This window comes from Phocoena phocoena, chromosome 9 (assembly GCF_963924675.1).
Source record: "Phocoena phocoena chromosome 9, mPhoPho1.1, whole genome shotgun sequence".
Lineage (NCBI taxonomy): Eukaryota > Metazoa > Chordata > Mammalia > Artiodactyla > Phocoenidae > Phocoena > Phocoena phocoena.
In genome coordinates this window covers 78,916,942-78,935,064 of record NC_089227.1, presented here as the reverse complement: position 1 = coordinate 78,935,064, position 18,123 = coordinate 78,916,942, and the positions used below count along the sequence as shown (strand labels likewise).

Genomic DNA, 18,123 nt, shown 5'->3' with positions numbered 1-18,123 from the left:
TTTTTCCCCCTCATATTGTTTTTTTTTAATACATGTTGAAATGAGCCGATTTTTCAGTATCATGTTTGCGGGGTGGGGAGGGAAAGCATGCTTTTCTTTTTTTCTGTTTTCATTGCAGCACCACCACCTCCACCACCGTCCCGGGGAGGGCCGCCTCCTCCCCCGCCGCCTCCGCACAGCTCGGGCCCTCCTCCCCCTCCTGCCCGGGGAAGAGGGGCTCCTCCCCCTCCCCCTTCAAGAGCTCCCTCGGCTGCGCCGCCACCGCCGCCTCCGTCCAGGCCAGGTGTCGGGGTGCCTCCGCCACCGCCAAACAGGATGTACCCCCCCCCTCCTCCGGCCCTTCCCTCCTCAGCGCCTTCCGGGCCGCCGCCACCTCCTCCGCCAATGTCGGTGGCGGGGCCGGCGGCACCGCCCCCGCCGCCTCCACCTCCCCCGCCGCCGGGGCCGCCACCTCCCCCCGGCCTCCCTTCCGATGGTGACCATCAGGTTCCAACTTCTGCAGGAAGCAAAGCAGCTCTTTTAGATCAAATCAGAGAGGGTGCTCAGCTAAAAAAAGTGGAACAGAACAGTCGACCGGTGTCCTGCTCTGGAAGGGATGCGCTTTTAGACCAGATACGGCAGGGTATTCAGCTGAAATCTGTAAGTAATCTGTTCCTTTCGGTTTAGAGTGCCTGTCTTAGTGGAATTTTTAAGCAATTATAAGACATCTTTGGAAAAAATTTTTTTACTTTTTCTCTTGGTGTGTCTTTTTCCAACCCTTACATACCCTAAAATGCGTAAGTTTATACCTTTACCTGTGTGGTCCATACTTCTGTATCAAAATATCACCCCAGAAAGTTCCCTCATGCCTCTCCCTTCTGATTTCTATCACCATAGGTTTAGTTTGCCTATTCTAGAACTTCATATAAAGAATATTGCACTATGTTTGCAATCTGTCGTTCTACACTTTTAAATAAATTTTAAAGAAAAATCTTTATTAAACTATACAGAAGTAAAAATAGCCCTGTTGAAACCAATTGTAATCATTTTGGCAAAGTCAAACCATTAACTTTATGAAAACTAAACCATATTTTAAAGTTTCTGTGTCTGAAATTTAGATGAGTAGAGAATCAGACTCCACAGAAAATTCAAAGAGTTCTAATTAGAATTTCTATAGTGACAGATAATTTTGGATTCTCGGAATTGGTTGAGGTCATCGTTTCATCTTCCAGAGCAGAGGTTGGCAAACTTTTTTTTTAAAGGATCAGATAGTAAACATTTTAGGCTTGCAGGCCATATGGTATCTGTTAACAGCTGCTCAACTCTGTTATTATACCACAAAAGCAGCAGCTGTAGACAGCACATAAGTGAGTGGGCATGATTGTGTTCTATAAAGCTTTATTTATGGACACTGAAATTTGAATTTCATGTAATTTGCACATATCACAGATATTCTTCTTTTGTTTTCTTTCAACCATTTAAAAATGTGTAAAAAATCATTCTTAGCTTTAAAAAAGTTATACAAAAACAGGGGACAGGCTAGATTTGGTCCATGGCAGTAGTTTCCTGACCCCTGACCCAGAGCCTAACCTGGCTAACATTCACATGCTTCCTCTGGGCCTTTATGTGTGGTCTCTCAGTTCCAGGAGGAACATTTGCTCTGCAGGGCTTCAGGCAGGTTATGGATGGTAGATTTTTCTATGAAGTAAATGGAGCTGAAAGGAGATTTTAATTGAAAATTATTTTGCAACGTGTAGAGAATTATGATAACTTACTAAAGCTCAGAAGCTTTAGCTAGGAAGAGAATGTTGGCTAGGGAACACAGCTAATCGAATGAAAGCATTTAAACATCAACCTAGCACAGATTTAAGAAACTTCTTTAAAATGTGTCTACATCTTTTCTTAATATGTATTCAGGATGATACTTAGATCAGCCTGTGAACAATCACCTCTGCTCCCTCTCCCCATTTAGTTCAGACTACAGGTTTCTCAGGAGCAGTTGAAGAACTTTGAATAGTTGTTGGTGGGGGGAATTATTGTCAAAATGACCACAGCCCAGGTGAATAGCAGATTTTAATGGGGTCATATACTTTAGAATTTCAAATATATAAGTTGACCCTTGGACAGCAATGGGAGTTAGGGGTGCCAGCCCCCTGAACAGTCAAATCTGTGTATAACTTTTGACTCCCCAGAACTTAATTACTAGTGGCCTACTGTTGACTGGAAGCCTTACCAATAACATAAACAGTTAATTTAACACATATTTTGTATATGTATTATATACTGTATTCTTACAACAAAGTAAGCTAGAGAAGGGAAATGTTATTAAGAAAATCATAAGGAAGAGAAAATACATTTATAGTACTGAACTGTATTTAACGATGCTGTAAGTAACGATGCTGTAAGTTTACATCATCTGTTTACAAGATGAATAATCTATCTGTTAGTACCTACATCAATTTGGTCAATATTGTCTTATTAATATAATACAGACACTGTAGATGTTATATGTAATACTAACAGTAGACATCAAAAATGAAAAGAATGTGAGAAATTTATATTTATTTACACGTATAATAATTCACGCAGCGTTAACAGAGAGGCAGCCATATGATTGCTTTATAGTAGCCTAGCATATTGTATGTGGTTGCTTCACAGTAGCTAGCCTATATACTAGTGAATGAATTGCTATAAAATTTTTATGGCATATGTTAGTACAGTCATATTCATAATACTGTATTGGGAACATTGTTATATTTTTTTTCAAAAACCACTTGCCTGTGAAGGTAGGCAGATACGCAGTTTCTCCAGTTACGAGAGAGAGGGGCATACTGTATGGTAATGTAGTTCTTCAAAGGCAAAGTTGTAAAACAGTAAGAAAACTAACACAGTATTAATTTTATATTAAATATCCCTCACCTTACGCCTATGTAAGGAGCGGCTATCCACTTCAACTCTTACACACAGTGTTCTACATGATGAATACTTAGGTGATGATGATGATGACACAAAAATATTTCATACAGTTCTTGCCATATACTTATTAGATTTTCACACAGAGACACATACACAACAGATAAATTTATTAACTGTACAGCATGATGATTACTATTCATTAAGTGGAAGTAGGTCATCGTAAAGGGCTTCATCCTTGTTGTCGTCACGTTGAGCAGGCTGAAGAGCAGGAGGAGGAAAAGGAGGTATTGGTCTTTCTTGCTGTCTCAGGAGTGGCCTCAATGGAAGAGGTGGAGGGAGGGGTAAGGGGAGGCAGGAGAGGCAGGCATACTAATTTTATAGAGCTATATCATACTGGGTTGGCCAAAGAGTTTGTTCGGTTTTTCCCGTAAGATGGCTCTAGTAGTGCTTAGGTTGTCTTTAACTTCATTCAAAACAATTTTATTAGATTGTATTGTGACAGCTGTCATATCAGCGTGCATTAAAAAAAAAAACTTACCAAAAATTGGTGAATTTTTGTGTAGCCGTTTTAATATTGAAAATGAAAGAAAAACAACATTTTCAGCATATTATGCTTTATTATTTCAAGAAAGGTAAAGACACAGCCGAAACGTAAAAAAAGACTTGTACAGCGTATGGAGAAGGGGCTGTGACTGATAGAATGTGTCAAAAGTGGTTTGCGAAGTTTCGTGCCAGAGATTTCACGCTGGATGATGCTCCACGGTCAGGGAGACCAATTGAAGTTGATAGCGATCAAGTCAAGACATTAACTGAGAACAATCAGTGTTATACCACACTTGAGATAGCCGACATACTCAAAATATCCAAATCAAACGTTGAAAATCATTTGCACCAGCTTGGTTTATGTTCATCGCTTTGATGTTTGGGTTCAACGTAAGTTAAGCGAAAAAAACCTTCTTGACCATATTTCCACATGCAATTCTCTACTGAAACATAACGAAAACATTCCATTTTTCAAACAAATTGTGATGGGCAATGAAAAGTGGATACTGTACAATAATGTGGAATGGAGGAGATTGTGGGGCAAGCAAAATGGACGACCACCAACCACACCAAAGGCTGGTCTTCATCCAGAGAAGGTGATGTTGTGTATATGGTGGGATTGGAAGGGAGTCCTCTATTATGAGCTCCTTCCAGAAAGCCAAACAATTAATTCCAGCAGGTACTGCTCCCAATTAGACCAACTGAAATCAGCCCTTGACGAAAGCATCTGGAATTAAGTCAACAGAAAACGCATCATCTTCCATCAGGATAATGCAAGACTGCATGTTTCTTTGATGACCAGGCAAAAACTGTTACAGCTTGGCTGGGAAGTTCTGATTCATCCTGCATATTCACCAGACATTGCACCTTCGGATTTCCATTTATTTCGGTGTTCATAGAATTTTTTTAATGAAAAAAAATTTCAATTCCCTGGAAGACTATAAAAGGCACCTGGGACAGTTCTTTGCTCAAAAAGATAAAAAGTTTTTAGAAGGGCTTCCCTGGTGGCTCAGTGGTTGAGAGTCCGCCTGCTGATGCAGGGGACACAGGTTCGTGTCCTGGTCAGGGAAGGTCCCACATGCCGCAGAGCGGCTGGGTCCGTGAGCCATGACCGCTGAGCCTGCGCGTCTGGAGCCTGTGCTCCACAACGGGAGAGGCCACAGCGGTGAGAGGCCCGCATACTGCCAAAAAAAAAAAAAAAAAAAAAGTTTTTAGAAGATGGAATTATGATGTTGCCTGAAAAGTGGCAGAAGATAGTGGAACAAAAGGATGACTGCATTGTTCACTAAAGTGCTTGGTGAAAATGAAAAATGTGTCTTTTATTTTTACTTGAAAACCAAAGGAACTTTTTGGCCAACCCAATAATTCCTTGTTTTAGTTTTAGTACCCATATCATAAAAGGGTCCATGTTGTAAAGGAAGTCAAACGCAGTCTTGAATAATCCAAGAACCCTTCTTCCAGATTGTGTCATGTCCATTTGTTTTCCTGGCACTGCTTCTTCTACATTTTCTTCATCATCATCTGCCACTGGTTTGGAAACACTCATCTTCATCAAGTCATCTTCTGTTAATTTTTCTGGTGTGGTATCTGTTAGCTCTTTTATTTCTCCAAGATCCATATCTTGAAACTCTTCACCACCACTGCCACCACCCCCCGCCACCTTTTTTGCCATATCAATGATCTCTTTCATGATTTCCTTGCTTGGCTCTGTTGTAAATCCTATGAAGTCATATAGAACATCTGGACACAGTTTCTCCAGCAGGAATTTATTGTTTCGGGCTTGATGGCTTTCACCACATTTTCTGTAAGAACAATGGCATCTTCAATGATGTAATCCTTCCAGACTTTTCATGATGTTCTCTCTCTCGGAGTTCTCTTCTATAGTTGACAGTTCTTCACATAGAGTACCAGGTGTAATGAGCCTTAAAGGTCTTTATGACCCCCTGATCTAGAGGCTGAATTAGAGATGTTGTGTTGGGGGCAAGTAGACCACTGTGGTGTTGAAGTCATGGGGTTCTGGGTGGCCTGGGCACTCTCCAATATCAAAAGGACTTTATAAGGTGGTCCCTTACTGGCAAGGCACCTCCTAACTTCAGGGACAAAGCACTGATGAAACCAATTCAGAAAAAGTGTTCTCCTTGTCCAGGCCTTTTTGTCATCTAACCAAAAAGACTGGCAGCTGGTGTTTATCTTTTCCCTTCAACAAGAGTTAGCAAATTTATAGATAAGGGCAGTCCTGATCGTAAACCTGACTGCATTTGCACAGAACAGCAGAGTTAACCTATCCCTCCTCAATCCTGGTGCTTGCTTCTCTTCCTTACTTATAAGTGTCCTTTGTGGCATTTTTCTTCCAGGGCACTTCTAGGGCACTTTCGTCTACATTTAAAACCTATTCAGGCAGATATCCTTTCTCCTCTATTATTTTCTTAATGGCATCTGGGAACTCCTCTGCTGCCTCTTGGTCGGCAGAAGCTGCTTTTCTTTTAAAGGCAAACCTCTTTCTAAAATTATGAAACCGTCCTTTGCTGGCATTAAATTTTCCAGCTTTAGATCCTTCACCTTCCTTTTCATTTAAGTTGTCATGTAATGACTTCACTTTTTCTCAAATCATTAGAGTCTATAGGTATGCCTTTCTTATAGCAATCCTGCATCCACATGGAAGCTGCATTTCAATATGAGATATAAAGTTATTTCACAAAAAGTGCAAGGTTTTTGCACCTGATGATATAGCTGCAGCGATGGTTTCATGAGTTTCTTGTTCTTTTTTTTATTATGGTCCTTAATGCCGGATTCATTTATCTTGAAACAGTGGGCAGCTGCAGCTGCAGCCCTCAGTCTACAGTACATATCACACAGTTCAGCTTTTTCTTGTAATGTCATGACTTCTCCGCTTCTTGGGAGCACTTCCAGCATTACTAGTGGTGCTTAGTATGGGTCCTGTGGTTTTGGTCAAGGTTTGCAGTATTGCACTAAATACAATGAAAAATACACGAGAACTGCGAGAGATCACTTTTTACTGTGATACGCAATTTATTGGAGGGACAAACTGCTCACGCTAATAACATCACAGGGAGTGTTAAGCGTATACTCACAACACTTGAGCATACTGAAATAGCAGTAGGAGGTGGGTACAAAATTATTACAGTAGTACAATGTGCACTGCAGTCAATCTTATGCAGTTATGATTTAAAACTGCATCTTTATGTTTGTTTACATTTCTCTCAACAGGGAATGGTGCCGTGTACAGTCGGTGTATAAGCTTTAATAAATTCTATCTTTTTATAATAGATACTTGTATATATTTTATGGTAGTAAATGATAAAATAGATGTGTATATATGTTTTATGCAATCATGACATATCTAACTTTTTCTTAATTTTTTCCATACTTCTAGGCAGTGTGATTCATCTGTAAGTTTTTTCAAATGTAGCTAATCTTTAAAAAGTTTTCCAATATATTTGTTGAAAATAATCTGCATATAAGTGGACCCATGCAGTTCAAACTCGTGTTGTTCAAGGGTCAACTATGTGTGTGTGTGTGTGTGTGTGTGTGTGTGTGTGTATGTAATTATTTAGTATAGCTGTGCTATTTCATTTTTAATTATACCAGTATCATCCCAGGGACAAAGTTAACAAAATGACTGTTCTGTATAAACGACTGCTCATTTTCGTCAGAGTGCACATACAGCAATAGTTTCTAAATTGTATTTTTTTTTCTAAATCTCTACAAACTTCCTGTAGTCTCTTTTTTAATGAGTGTTGGAATCAGGGATTATTTTATATAGAAATTAGATTTTAATGAGACCCCTTAATATTGATTTTTTTCCCCCAAATGTAGTTTATATTAGGTAAAGTAGTTTAGTTAGGGATAGTTAGTTGCCTTGTGAGGTACATTTTGAAAGCTACGCATCTGATCTCCTCCTCCTACATGATATGAGAAGGAAGGTTCATTTTGAATTCTAGTATATATATTATATATTGTACATATTTACATTATAACTTTATATTAAGTATAATATTTAAAGTTATAAAGCCTATTAGTAAAGCTGAGTTTTTCTAGGAAACCATAAGTCTCTTTGATTGCTCTTAGATATCCTAAAATGTTCTTCTCTCATAACTTTAGGAATCTAAATACTACCTTAGTTTTGTAAAATGATGTCCTTTTATAATCGTTTTAAAGTTTCTCATCAGCCAAGGCTTTGTGTACTAGAATGAACAGAAGTAACCCAGCTGTAAGGGCAAGTATTATTTAGGAAAAAGTTTGACTGTTGTATTAAATTTGGAAATGTATTAATGGCTTATACATTAAGGAGGGGAAATGTATCTTGGAGATATTAAATTTGGAAATGTATTAATGGCTTATACATTAAGGAGGGGAAATGTATCTTGGAGAATTATTTTAAGGCAGCAATTTTTTTTCTTCTTAATTTTGTTAATCCTATTCTAGGCTTGATTGTTTGCTTTTGTTGTTTTGTTTTGTTTTAAAATAATAAAGTGATTCTAAGAGAGAAAGATTTTCTGGAGACAGAGATTTGTTGCTAAGGATGTGTTACTAAATTTTGCTGATTTTCCTTTCCAAGGTATCTGACGGCCCAGAGTCTACACCACCGACACCTGCACCCACTTCAGGAATTGTAGGTGCATTAATGGAAGTGATGCAGAAAAGGAGCAAAGCCATTCATTCTTCAGGTATATTTGCATGTGTATATATATATATTTAAAAAATTTGAATATTTGAAGTTCTGCTTCTCTTTTTATTCTGTGACACAGTCTTTGCTAGATTTTCCCCTGCTATTGAATAACTTATTGATGTAGGTTCTAGGATATATTTTAAGTTGTTGCAACTGTGACTAGTCTATTTGAAGCTTAATGGATGTCAAGACACCACTGTCATAATCATAAATTGGAAGAACAACTTTAGCAAAATGACAATTTTGTTTCCTGAACCAGAAATACTAATAGAATGCCTGGCAAACAACTTGTAAACAAGGCTGGAGAGTCCTGAATCTCATTCCTGTGACATTCTTGTGACATAAGAAATTTAGGTTTCCCTGATTTGCAAGAGTTGGGGCTGAGAAATGAGATAATTTATACTGTTTCTAGGGTTTAGTAAAGAATCCTAAAGTTTTTTGTTTCCTCTTTTTTTTTTTCCTAAAAGGGTTATTTGAATAAACTAGTACTTATTTGAGGTTATTAAACATATGCACACCACCACGTAAATGAATATCACTTTTAAAAGAGAGAAAGAATATGGGTTTTGCTGATGTGATGGTTGAGGTTTACTGGAGAACATGATGTACTAGAAGCAGATCTTTGTTCTTATTAAATCTATTACTTACTCCCTGTAGTGGACCTCAATTCTCCAGTTTGTTACATGTAGAGAATTCATAAATCAGATGATTGATATGAACAGTAAGTAAATTAATATGCAGCTAACCAGCAGTTTGCCTAGCACATAGTAGGTGTTCAGTAAATGTTTTTTTCCTTCTCTTTCTTTCTCCTTAAGGACGTGGGTATCTAAGATCTTTTAGCAACATTTGTTTTTCTTAAATAGGCATTTTTATTTCCATACCGTGTTACAAAGATAGGATAGGTTAATTCAGTCCACAAATATTTATTGTGGAATAATAGTAAAATAACAAAACAACAAAAATTCCTACCTTCATGGACCATGCATTCTAGTGAGAGAGAGACAATAAATAAAACAAATTAGAAAATATGTATATTAAATGATGATTATGTACTAAGGTCAGAAATTAAGCAGAAAAGGGAGATATAAGGACTAACAGGCCATGAGAGGGAAGTTCATTTTGAAATAGGATAATGAGGCCTACCTAAGATGTCATGTGAGAAAAGACCAGATGGAGTTCAGGGAGTAAACCATGTAGAAAACAGGAAAGTGCGTACAGCCGGTACAAAGTTCCTGAGGTTGAGGAGCAGTGCCAATCAAGGTCAGTAGGGCTGGAATAAGAGAGCAGGAGAAAGAAGAAGGAATGTAGTTTGAGAGGTGGCAGGGGGTCAGGAGTAAGGCTTTGGAAGCCATGAATGTGATGGGAAGCCACTGGAAGGTTCTTAGCAGAGGAGTGGCAGTGATCCAAGCTAGAGATGATGCAGGTTTGAATCAGGTTGGTAGCGCCTGAGAAGTGGTTGGATACCAGTTATACTTTGAATATGGAGGTCATTGGGTTTGCTGATGGATTGGAAGTGAGGTTTGGAAAAAAAGGAGTGATGGATAACTCTGAGGTTTTTGAACTGAGCAGCTGAAAGAGTGAAATTTTCTTTAACAGAGTGGGAAAGATTTAGGAGTAGCAAGTTGGAAAGGAAGGATTAGGAATTTGATTCTGTACATATTAAATTTGAGATACTTATTAAAAAATTAAAAGTAGATTTTGAGTAGACATTTGGTTATGAGTCTGGAATTCAGGGGAGAGATGTGAACGGTTAATATAAATTTGCATGTCATTAAGATATACATGGTATTTAAAGTTATGGAACTGGATGAGATCATCAAAGTGGGTATAAATGGAGAAGAGAAAGTTTAATGAGTTCGGAGCACTGGAGAGTGTGGTATCTTAGAAGTCAGGTAAAGAAGTGTTTGAAGGAGGATGGAGTGATCATCTGGGTCAAGTGGGTGTGATGGGTCAGGAAAATGAGAACAGAGAATTGAGCTTTAGCTTTAGCGACGGTAGGTCCTTGGTGACCCGGAAAGAGCAGTGTCAGTGGGTTCGAGGGAGAATAGGGGGAAGAAGAGGAGATTAGGTACTGGGACTGCCTACTCCGTTTCCTTTATGGCTTAGTGCTGATGCGGTTCCCACCTGTCACTGGGATTATAATTAAAATTGGTAGCCAAACAATGTGCTGGTTATATTTTTTACAACTTTTCTTTAAAGACAGTCATTGAAGGGGCCTTTGTTGGGTTTGCAATATGTGAGCCTAAAATTCAGAGAGATCAACTCAAATGTGATTTTACATATAAAGAAACACAGGTTGAAACTGGTTACATAGATACTTAGGAACTAGAGCCCAAGTCTTCTTAGTCATGTTCTAATCTTCAACTTACTATCAAATACTCTTTAGATGTATTTTACTGATTCATTTTAAGCCATTTTAGTAACTAGATTCCTCCAGGTTTGTGTTTTAGAAGCTGAATAATTAGAGAAGTTCCCTAAGAATTATGAAATGTCATTTGATTTATACATATGTTTTAATTGTTTGTATTAATGATTCTCTTCTAGATGAAGATGAGGATGAAGATGATGAAGAAGATTTTGAGGATGATGATGAATGGGAAGACTGATCTATATATTATATATATATTTTTAAGGTGAAATACTAAACACTGCTTTCTGTCTATGGATTCTGTAAAATTATCATGTAAATGTTCTACCAATTTGCTGTATATTTTTGTTGCCTTTTTTGCTTTTTTTTATTAATCTGTGCAATACCTCATTTAATCTGTAAGGGTTTGTCATAATCCTCTGCAAAGCTACTCCCTGTTACTGTGTGCACGTTTACACCAGGATGCTCACTTAATTTGTGAATATTTCTCATTCCATCAACAAGGGAGTTTAAATATTATATGTGAGACTGACAAAAACCTTAATGTAATTTAGTTATAATGCCAGAAGGAAAACACTATTTTCATACCCTACTTTTTCTGTACCTAAATTTTCTTATTAAAATCTAGTATAGCACTACATTCTTTTTTAAGTGATGCAAACTTTAGTTTATTTAGCCCCTTCATTTCGAACACATGCCACATGAATGTTGAAGCTGATACATTGCACAGTTCTCCAGACATCACTACACTGATGCAGTTTCTCAAATTTTAGCAATATGCGCTATGTAAAATCACTACAGAGATGCTAGTTGGGAAAATGGTAACACACCTCTTACAGCAGTATTGACTGTTACTGTACAGGTGTGGTATTTGGAGGCTGGAATCATAAGGAGCCCTTGCATACCTATGCTTGACTGAGGTTATTTTTGTGCTATAGCAAATGTGGCAGGCTCTTTTAGGCAAAAATTTTTAAAATATTTTTGGTACTATTCTGAAACAAAAGTTGTTAAGGTTTGGGGATCTTAGAGATAATTTCGTTCTACATGAACTGAAGGAGGCTATACATCGTGGTTACTTCAATATTTGGTTAAATATACTGTAAAAATCAGAACATCATAAAAGTGGTGTGGAATTAAGTATTTTTATTTTGCAGTCTGTATAGATTGAGGTATTCAGAAATACCAGACATAAAAATCTTACCTATTTGGCAAAGGTATACACTGTAATGATGAAACTATTATGCTGTTCTTTTAAAGTTTGATAATTTCTCAAGATTTTTGTCAAATGTCAGGTGAAGGGTTACATTTTTCTTAAAAGATTGGTGGTCCCAATGTCAAATTTCTTGAAATACAAAACTGAATGACAGATTTAAGAAAAAAAAACAAATAAAACTTTACAACCTGCACATTTGTTACGTATGCTAAATGATACACGATGCCTCTCTACGATACACTAGTCTGCCTAGAGGTGGTGGTTTCATATTTATAGCATTAATTATCATACCTACCTACTTTAAAGTTTAGGTAGAAAAATTATCTGATTTACATACAGACACCTATTTTTCTCACATTGAGTCATACTCAGAATGTAGTTCCAAATGTATTTCATTACTATAGTCACAATATCCAACTAAAAATTAAGCTGTCTATAATTGTACCGACCAAAATCTGGTGTTGGCATGATCTTGACAGGCTGGACCTGCAAGATGTGGCTTGAATTTTAACCAGTTATCACATAATCTCTAGTGATAATGCGTCTAGTTATCATGAGAAGTAATTTAAAAGGTTTTGTTGCTGAAAGCAGTAAGTGGTGCAGTAAAACAGTTAAGTTATTCAAAGAATGTTACCTACCTTGCAGGAATAATTAAGAACGTGGGAAAGATTCTAGACTTTTTGTTTCTTGCAAAAACAGTGCCCTCTGCTGCTGGAAACCTTTTTCTGCTTACTCTCATTTTTATTGTGGCTTGAGCTCTGTGGGTCTGGTGTGGATGAGGCTGGACAACTACTAACCAGTAAAATTAGAAATTTGTGCAAATGGTAAATAGAACATTGTAATTATTTTAAGTAATAATAAACGTGTTCCTTTCTTTTGTTTTAGACATTATACAGAATTTTTTAAATATCTTTAAAGTAATGCCAATTTAAGATCTCTGTTAGCTTTGGGGCAAGGAATTCAGGGTTTCCCCGCTGACTTTGTTATGATAAAGATTTATCAGGAGCTGCTCTGAGCAGAGGATATCAATTCTTTGAATTGGAAACGCAATTTAAAATACGTCAGGTGGGTATAAAATTTGCCAGTGATAATCGAGTTTATTCTTTCTTCTTAAAGGAAAAGTAAAAGACTTTGTTGTTTGTTGTTGTTGCACAAAGTCTGAGTCGCTATTGGTTGAAACACAGCAGCTGTGGAGCTCTGTCCAGCCACGAAGACTAAATCCGCTTTAGACGTAAAGGTTGCATGTTTCAGTCCCCCACTGCCTTGCGTTGTGGACAGCACTACACCTGTGCACAGCCTGAGGGCCTCCCACGTGTGCTCCAGCTACATGATTGTCTGACAGCCTTCGCCTTTAACAAACTAGCATGAGGCTTTTTATATCTGAATGCTGCGTGATAGTTTCAGCTAGCCACATGCTGTATGTATGAGATTCATAAAGACTCTCAATCATTCACTTCCATTTATCAACCGAAATTTTGTTTAGTATGTGAAATATTTTTTTGAAATGTATAGTGAATAGGATGTTGCACTGGTGGCAATTCATCATGGAGCATAATAAAATTAATTTGACCCAAATAGTATAAAATAGTGTGTTTCTTATTTGTTTATTGTCAAGAGATTAAAATGGGTAAAGAATCTTAAACTGTATAGTAACGGGTTCATAGCAGTGAACAATAAGGGTTGAAAGTTTTAGCCGACTGCATGCCCTGAGAGTTGGAGCGTGCCGTTAAATAAACATGGTGAGCAAAAGAATGTTACACCCTGTTCTGGGAAACGTGACGGCTGCTCAGCTGTTCTCCTGGGGGCCACTGCTGTGGTACACAGAGCATTCACATTGCAAGGTCAAACCGGAACTCTCGTACACCAAAAATGTTGCAGTTTCCTAAATCAGAGTAATAGTGGAGTTTACTGGTAGTTGCAGTAGAAACCAAATATAAAGTTCATGTGGGACTTAAATAGCTTTTAGTAAATGGTATCAAACATGGTGCTTCCTTTTAAATAGGAAATTTCAGTTTTTGATAAATAGAATTTTCTGTTCTCCTGGCCCTGGCACAAGTGGGTGTCTAAAGATTAAACTGAGTTACGGAATCCAGCGTGTAGGATGCTACAAAAATGATGCCTTCTAAGAGTGTTAGTCAAATTTAAACATTTCCTATTACAAATTTTGTTTCTTAAAAATTTTTTTAAAGAGGGAAGTGCCTCAGAATTGCTCTCGTCGCATTATATTAATCTATCAGTGAAGAAGTTCCTGAAACAACTTACTCTGCTTTAGAAAGGGAGTTCTTAAAGGACAGCTGTAGAGATAAGGCCTATTTATAGTACAATAGAAAATTATTTATGGAAAAGTTGAGAAATTTTATTTTGCACACCTATCTTACTGACATTGTCACATCATACCTCCAAAACACAGCATACTCTTTGTAATCACTTGTTCTTTTATTCATAGATTGTTTTTTTAACTTTGCTTTTAGTGAAGCCACTGGAAAAAGGTGTAATAACTTGGCTGTTATGAATATGATGGGGAACTTACTTTTCAGTTAATACGAAGACTGCCTTTACTTCTATATGTGATACATGGTATCCTCCCTTGCCATGAGGGAACCCATTGCAAATTTTGGCTTTAGAACAAAATCTAGATAAATCAACCATAGCTTAAAAAAACATTTTTTAATACATACCAATGGCCATACTAACTATTGATACACATATAGTATTACTTTTTACACAAGTCCAGTGTATATCCAAACTGGTCATGTGTACCACCATCACGATTGACAAGTCGAGATATGAATAACAATTATTTTGAGTAAAATGTAACAGTAGCTTATGGGTGGTTTCTGGCTTAGATGTTTGTGTATTGGGGAATTTCTAGTAAATCGAAGTAGCCCCTTAATTTTTTAACAACCAAAAAAATTTAAGGATTTAAAATTTTTTTTTATTTAAGGAGAAGTACAGCTTTAGCAGTATCAAATTGCGTTATGGAACTTGAAGTTCCAAGTGTCATGTTGGCATTTTCTGCCTTGAATTGGTTGGCGTGTCCTGACCTAAATTCAGTTTTATCTTAGTTATTGCTAGATGTGTGAGGACTTGCATCAAGGCCTAAATTCTAAGATTTTTGTTTTTGCAGTACGCGGGCCTCTCACTGTTGTGGCCTCTCCCGTTGCGGAGCACAGGCTCCAGATGCGCAGGCTCAGGGGCCATGGCTCACGGGCCTAGCAGCTCCGCGGCATGTGGGATCCTCCTGGACCGGGGCACAAACCCGTGTCTCCTGCATCGGCAGGCGGACTCTCAACCACTGTGCCACCAGGGAAGCCCAAAAGTTTAAGAATTCTTAAGCATCAATATCACCTTATTTAAACAACTGTTTATTAAAATTAACTATGTGATGGATATTGTAAAATACAACAGTTCAATCAGCTTCCCTCCCTCCTGAAGTCTAAAATATTTAACTTCACAATTGAACGACAGTTGGAGACAATCGAGTTATATCAAGCCTATTCTCCTTTCCTGGGTGAGAGGGTATCCAGGGTAGTTGAGGGCCTTGCCTGAAGCCCATTAGAAAGCTAGGTACTAGAAGCCAGATCTGGCTACTAGGTCAGTTGCTCTTTCCCATTTATTACCATAATACTGTTTTATCCTTGTTTTCTCTATTTTCCTTAAATTGTGGATAAATTGCAGATTTACTTTGTTTCTGAAAGATTTATGGCTACAAATGTCACCCTTTCTCACGTGTCAGCTGGGTGTTGATAGAAGCCTCCAGCACATCCTGTTGTCATCTGCCCGGGAAAGCTGGCTTACTTTGAGGAGCCAGCCTCTGACTCTAAGGCATGTGGTAGTATTCTGGCTCAGTGATGGTGGCCACCCTACATTGTCCAGGCATTCAGTCGTCACAGGACACTCCTGTCATTTAGTACTGGGTCGAAATGAAATTGAGCTTTTTATTCTACATCCAAATTATTTTCATTCGTTTCTTATATATGTAAAATGGGCATTGCCTTTATATAAACGTACGTATTTTGTAAAACCTTAAGTCAACGGCCTCACAGAAAATTACTCTGAGGATGTATTAATCTTTCTGTATAATTTCCAATCAACAGCTGTACTGTCAATGTAAAGACCAGGAGTTCTTCCAAGGAGTACAAGGACAAACTGAACACTTTAAATCCAATTTCCTGGTTTTCTTGTTAGTGAGACAGGGGAGATTCTAATTTGGTTGCATGTACTTCACCCTTATTGTAAAAGGGCAGGAAAATAAAACATATTTAGTATTTGTGGTGTTGAAAGAAACAAGTGAAAGGGAAAAGCATTATGTCCAATTAACTGTAGGGAAACAAATCATCAAAGCTGTTCATAATATCTCAATTCTGTAGTTGTCTGTAAGACAATTCTGGTTCTTAAATCAGTTTCTGGGCCTAAAAAGAAGCAACCTTTCCTTTTTCTTCTCTTTCTTTTTTTTTTTTTAACTAGAGTGGGACTCCCAAGGAGGCAGAGAACAGAAAGGAGGATTTTTGTCTGCTGCCAGATTTTTGTTTTAAGAATGGGATTGGGAAAACATGCAGCAAGTAAAATTAAGAAGTATATTCAAATCTCCATTTTGAAGGATGATAAGTAGTTAGGGAGAAGCTGATGAAATATTTAGCATATTTGGGTTTTGTTTGTTTATTGCGTAAGGATGTATATGTAGAAAGGCCAACATCTTAGTTGTATATTCAGCTAAAGCTCAGTCCATACTAGCCCATTCAAATGGAAATTTAAAATATTTTTTTTCTTTTTAAGACTCCTGTGAACTTTGCTATGGATATTTGCTGAAGGTTGTGATGTAGTTAACATTAATAGTTAAGTGATTATGAGAGTCGAGACTTCCCTGGCGGTCCAGTGGTTAAGGCTTCGCCTTCCAAGGCGGGGGGGTGCAGGTTCTATCCCTGGTCGGGGAGCTAAGATCCCACATGCCTCATGGCCAAAAAAACCAAAACATAAAACCAGAAGCAGCATTGTAACAAATTCAATAAGGACTTTAAAAATGGTCCATATCAGAAAAATCTTTAAAAAAATAAAACCAACTTAAAAAAATTATTAGAGTCTAACTTAATAAGCATAGTCCTAGAATTGCAACCACTTTACAAGCCACCTGTAAATGGATTCTCTTCTGTAAGTGGTCTTGCTTTGTTCATGCATAAATACCTCTGGCCCCCATGGAACATGTTTATAAGGACCTGTTGCCTCAAGATGTTTAGAAAGTTCAAGTAGATTCTGAGCCCGATGAATGCTTTAGATCTGTACCAGTGCCCCACGGTTTTACAGCCAACATGTCTGGGACAGCCTGATGAGGTTTATGCCAGTTAGACCACCAGCAAAGAGAAATTCTACACACAACCTGAGCCCTTTCAGCATCCTTCTTTTTACTTTCCATTTTCATCACTTTGTTTTCCAGAATGCAGAACAACAGAAAAACTGGTTTGACGGGGAGCACTACAGTCAGCTAGCTCTCTGTTCCCCGCAGATGTCATCCTCTAAAGACAAAGGGCCAACTCTATTCCCTGTGCTACTACATTTTATTTTATTTTATTTTTAAATTTTATTTTATTTGACTTTACTTTTATTATTTTATTTTATTTATTTATTTACTTTTATTTAAAATTTTTTGCCTCACCTTGCAGCTTGTGGGGTTTCAGTTCCCCAACCAGCAATCGAATCCAGGCCCTCGGCAGAGAAACCACAGAGTCCTAACCACTGGACTGCCACTTTATATAAGGGACTCGAGCAGCCTCGGATTTTGGTATCCATGGGGTTCATCTTCTGTGTATACTGAGGGACCGCTGTATATTTTTCATATATGTTTCTTCATTTCCCAGCTAGCTAAATCTGAAACCAATCATCATTACGTTGGCTATTCCAATAGCCTGCGTGGGAGAAGATGGATAGGGGGAAACATTATGCATTTGAGTTCAGTTGTAATTCTGTAAAGCTTACTCCTCAAGTGGGATTTGGTGGTTGTTGGAAAAGATAGGATACTTGTAGGAAAAAAATGTGGTATTCTTTCCACTGCATGGCTGGTTAACATGTAGATGTAGCGCTGTTTTCATATCTTGGTCTCAGTTCATGATATATGGTAAATGATAATTGCAGTAGTGACCCCGCATATGAACTGTCCGACATTATAATAAAACTTTGGAGCATCTTTCAACACATGAAAATCATTGCTGTGTCTTTATGTTGATAAGATTTTCCACAAAACTGAGGATGGGGATAGGTGTCGTACAAACTGTTAACATTTTTGGAGAATCTTGCCCCCAAAACCTTCAAATACACAAGTTTCTTAAATATTAATAGGAACCGGTGAATCAAGCAAGAAGAAACAGAAACATAAGGAAATGTTCTCCTCGATCATGTTCCCAAGTTGTCACAAATTCCCAG

General features: G+C 37.8%; 1 protein-coding gene across 1 annotated transcript in view; it reads left to right on the top strand.

Moving 5' to 3' along the window:
- Window positions 1-11,902, top strand: part of WASL (WASP like actin nucleation promoting factor) — a 65,174-nt gene extending 53,272 nt beyond the window's left edge. The window contains exons 9-11 of the mRNA XM_065883755.1: window positions 119-639; window positions 8,018-8,126; window positions 10,673-11,902. Coding sequence (XP_065739827.1) covers window positions 119-639; window positions 8,018-8,126; window positions 10,673-10,734 — 692 coding nt within the window. The 3' untranslated portion in view covers window positions 10,735-11,902. The remainder of the gene's footprint in view (window positions 1-118; window positions 640-8,017; window positions 8,127-10,672) is intronic.
- Window positions 11,903-18,123: the final 6,221 nt, after the last annotated feature.